This window comes from Anomalospiza imberbis, unplaced genomic scaffold, assembly GCF_031753505.1.
Source record: "Anomalospiza imberbis isolate Cuckoo-Finch-1a 21T00152 unplaced genomic scaffold, ASM3175350v1 scaffold_350, whole genome shotgun sequence".
NCBI lineage: Eukaryota > Metazoa > Chordata > Aves > Passeriformes > Viduidae > Anomalospiza > Anomalospiza imberbis.
Window position 1 is genome coordinate 48,367 of NW_027099967.1, and position 4,448 is coordinate 52,814.

Sequence of the window (4,448 nt, forward strand, 5' to 3'; positions counted from 1 at the left end):
TTGGGTTAGTGAAATGAGCAACGTGAGTCCTTGGCTACAAATGTGGAGCAGGGCTGTGCTGGATCCATCTGTCCAGCGGTACCCTGTGACATTTTAGTGAAAGCATGGGAAGGTGATCACCCTCCACCTGAGAGAGGTTAAAGCCCAGAGAAACTCTGAACAGGTCAGAATGACAGACCATCTCCCCTCACTCTCCTCTCATCACTTTGCCTCACAGATCTTGCTCTGTTCTCCCTGGCAGAATCAGAAATGCGGAGATTTTGATATCCAAGAATACTAGGAAAAATACTGGGGAGCTTATGAAGAAAACCCCAGAAATCTTAAACACAGAATTGTGACTGTGTGTGTTACAGAGCGGGGGGTATGGGAAATGGCTTTGGTTTTGGTTACAGGTATCTCCTCTAATTCTTCCCGGTCCTTTCTCCATGAACAGGTCCCCATGTGCAGCCACAGCCAATGTCCAACAGCAGCTCCATCAGCCACTTCCTCCTGCTGGCACTGGCAGACACGCGGCAGCTGCAGCTCCTGCACTTCTGCCTCTTCCTGGGCATCTCCCTGGCTGCCCTCCTGGGCAACGGCCTCATCATCAGCGCCGTAGCCTGCGGCCACCACCTGCACACGCCCATGTTCTTCTTCCTGCTCAACCTGGCCCTCAGCGACCTGGGCTCCATCTGCACCACTGTCCCCAAAGCCATGCACAATTCCCTCTGGGACACCAGCACCATCTCCTACACAGGATGTGCTGCCCAAGTCTTTCTGATTTTCTTCTTTCTTGCAACAGAGTTTTATCTCCTGACTATCATGTGCTACGACCGCTATGTGTCCATCTGCAAACCCCTGCACTACGGGACCCTCCTGGGCAGCAGAGCTTGTGTCCACATGGCAGCAGCTGCCTGGGCCAGTGCCTTTCTCAATGCTCTGCTGCAAACAGCCAATACATTTTCCCTGCCCTTCTGCAAAGGCAATGCCCTGGGCCAGTTCTTCTGTGAAATCCCACAGATGCTCAAGCTCTCCTGCTCCAAATCTTACCTCAGGTTATTTGGGCTCATTGCTTTGAGTGTGTGTTTAGGACTTGGCTGTTTTGTGTTCATTGTTTTCTCCTATGTGCAGATCTTCAGGGCCGTGCTGAGGATCCCCTCTGAGCAGGGACGGCACAAAGCCTTTTCCACCTGCCTCCCTCACCTGGCCGTGGTCCCTCTGTTCCTCAGCACTGGCACATTTTCCTACCTGAAGCCCCCCTCCATGTCCTCCCCATCCCTGGATCTGTCACTGTCAGTTCTGTACTCAGTGGTGCCTCCAGCCCTGAACCCCCTCATCTACAGCCTGAGGAACCAGGAGCTCAAGGCTGCAGTGAGGAGACTGGTGACTGGATGCTTTCAGGAACATTAAATTGCTGACCAATTTCTGTAAATCACTTGCAATAAAAGTCATCTTTGATACTTCTTGTTGATTTAGTTGTGGCGTTTATTTTCCTTTGCCTTAGTTTTTCAATATTGACCACAAGAAAATGTCAATGTTTGTGCAATTTCTCCTTTTGTTTCTCTCCACATTCCCTGTGGCCACAGACTGTGTCAATGAGGGGCTGCGCTCTTGGTGGCTTTAAAGGAACTCAAGGATGTCCCAGCAAAGTTTTCTGCAGAGATGCCCTTTTGTTGCCTTCTCTGGAGCTGCAGCAGCAATGTCTGTGTGCAGAGCTGGGGGCAGATCAGTGCTGGCACAGCAGCTGTGCCCAGCTGCAGCAGCACTTGGTGTTGCCAGTGCTGCTCCCGTGGCCCTGCCCCGCTGCCCTGGTGGCCCTGGTGTTGCTGCAGGGCCTGAGTGCTCTCGGGGCCGGGCACAGTCCTGGGGGTGGCAGTGCCGGGGCTGCAGCAGGGACAGCCCATGGGCACTGCTGGGACAGCGCTGACGCCTCAGGCCAGGGCCTGGGGGCTCCAGGCTCCTTGCCCAGGCTCTCTCAAGAACACGGCCAGGCCAATGCTCAGCACAGAAAACCCCCGTGAGCAGCCCCAGGCTGGCCGTGGGCAGGCTGGGGGCAAACAGCATGGCTGGTGCTCTGCAAGGGCCCTGGGGGAGACGGGAAGGAGCAGCAGAGCAGGGGCTGATCCATCCCCAGTGCGCTGGACAGCCCAGGGCAGCGTCCCAGAGCGTCCTCATGGAGCTGCCAACAACATCCCCCCTCTGCAGCCCTGGCCTCTCCCCCAGCTCACACAGGTGCCGCATCCTTGCAGGCACAGCCACGGCAGCACTGGCTCAGGAGCCCCTGTTTGCATTGCACACAGCAGGCGGGAGCACCCCCATGCTGCTGCTGTGGGGACATGAACCTGAGGGAGCACAAATGCCATCAGCCCCTGGGGCCAGGGAGGGCTGGGGGACACCAGGGAAACCACTCAGCTTTGTCCTGGCCGCTACAGTCAGCCAGAAAGTTTGTTCCCATCAGCTGGGAGTTTCCTGTCCCACTGCAGACGCTGTTGCTCAGACCCAGGGCTGCCTGGCAGCCACCCCCAGACTGCCCTGAGCATTTCCTTGGCTTCACCTTTGCTTTCTTTCCTCTTTCTGCTATAAATTTCTTCCTACTGCCCACCCCTGTTCCCTGCCCTGCAAACAGCCCATCCCTGTTTGCCCTTTCCTCTCTGGCCCCACTCCCCATTCCAGTTCCTGACTTGGCACCGAGGGACCGTCCCTTGGGGAGCAGGATCATCCCACAAGTGCTGCAGGAATTGTCTGCAGGCTCCTGCAGTGCCTCGTGCTGCTCCCTTGCCAGAGGCAGCCCAGGCCAGGGGGGCACATCTGGGCTGCTGTGTCTGGCTGTGGGGCTGCCTGTTCTGGGCAGTGAGGAGGGGCTGGAGAGGATCTGCAGGACTGACAGGATGGGCTTTGGGGCTGTGAGGAGAAGCTGAGGAACCTGGGCTGCTGGAGCTTCTGAAGAGGAGGCCCAGGGCTCCTCCTGCAACTGCTCCAAGGGTGGTTTCACCGAACCACAGAATCAGAAAGTCTGGAAAAGACCTTGGAGATCATCAAGTCCAACCTGTGCCCTGACACCGCCTTGTCTCCCCTGAGCCTCCTCTTCTCCAGGATAAACAACCCCAGCTCCCTCAGCCGCTCCTCACAGGACTTGTGCTCCAGACCCCTCACCTGCCTTGTTGCCCTTCTCTGGACATGCTCCAGCCGCACAATGTCCTTCAATGCCCTGCTCCTGCTGGCCACACCATTCCGGATCCAGGCCAGGAGCCATTGGCCTTCTTGGCCACCTGGGCACACTGCTGGCTCATGTCCAGCCTGCTGTCCATCAGTCCCTGCAGGTCCCTTTCTGCCTGGCTGCTGTCCAGCCACTCTGTCTCCAGCCTGTAGTGCTGCAGGGGTTGTTGTGGCCAAAGTGCAGGACCTGGCACATGGACTTGTTAAACCTCACCTTGTTGGATTTGGGCCCTGGATCCAGCCTGTCCAGATCCCTCTGTAGAGCCCTCCTGCCCTCCAGCAGATCCAGACTCACACCCAGCTTGGTTTCATCTGCAAATTTGCTGATGTTGGACTCAATCCCCTCATGCAGATCATCCATGCAGACATTGAAATCCATGCTGGCTGGCTCTGACCCCTCGGCCATCCTGTGGGTGCCCTGTGATGGCACTCAGGGTGATCTGTTCCAGAACCTTGCCGGGCACCGAGGTCAGGCTGACAGGCCTGGAGTTCCCCAGATCCTCCTTCCAGCCCTTCTAGGGAATGGGCTCACACTGGCACCTCCAGTGCTCTGGGACCTCCCTGGTGAGCCAGGACTGATGGTAAATGATGGAGAGCAGCCTGGGGAGCTCATCCATCAGCTCCCTCATCCCCTTAGGATGGATCCCTGTGCCCATCTACCAGCTCAGGAGAGCACTTGTCCTGAGGACAACATGTCCATATATTAAAAATTGAGACACAGTGTTAAGAAGCTTAGACTTTTCCTTATCTTTAGTTACTGCATTCTCCACTGCATCCTAGAAAGGAATTCTCCTTATCCCACCTTTTGCTATTAATTTTTTAAAGAAACATTTTATATTATTTTTCACAGAAGTAGCCAGGTTAAGCTCTAATTGAGATTTCACCTCTCAGCTTTTTTTTCTGCATGACATAACAACATCCTTAAACACTTGCTAAGTTGCCTGACCTTCTGTACAAAGTTAATACACCCTCTTTTTTCCCTTAAGTTCCCACAAAAGCTCCATGGGCAGCCAGGGCAGTCATTTTCCTCACCAGCTCATCTTTGGCCACACTGGGACAGATTCCCCTTTTAGATTACTTTCTGGAAATGTGTCCATCCTTCCTGGACCTCTTTGTTTTTAGGGGCTGTTTCCCATTAAAAAATCAGTACCTGATTCAGTACTGCCCAAATCAGCATCCTAAATAGGCCAAAGTCTGCCCTCCCTAATTCCAGTGTGGAAGTTTTGTTGCTGCCCCTCCTTCTTTCACAGAAC

At 54.9% G+C, this 4,448-nt stretch overlaps 1 protein-coding gene across 1 annotated transcript; it reads left to right on the plus strand.

Annotated features, from left to right (window-relative positions):
- The first annotated feature begins 456 nt into the window (after positions 1–456).
- On the plus strand, positions 457–1,389 carry LOC137466641 (olfactory receptor 14C36-like). The gene has a single exon (XM_068178339.1). The coding sequence runs from the start codon at positions 457–459 to the stop codon at positions 1,387–1,389; it is 933 nt and encodes a 310-aa protein (XP_068034440.1).
- The last annotated feature ends 3,059 nt before the right edge of the window (positions 1,390–4,448 follow it).

Bases quoted from the DNA above. Each gene is read 5' to 3' on its own strand.
- LOC137466641 (XM_068178339.1), top strand. From the start codon at position 457: ATGTCCAACAGCAGCTCCATCAGCCACTTCCTCCTGCTGGCACTGGCA.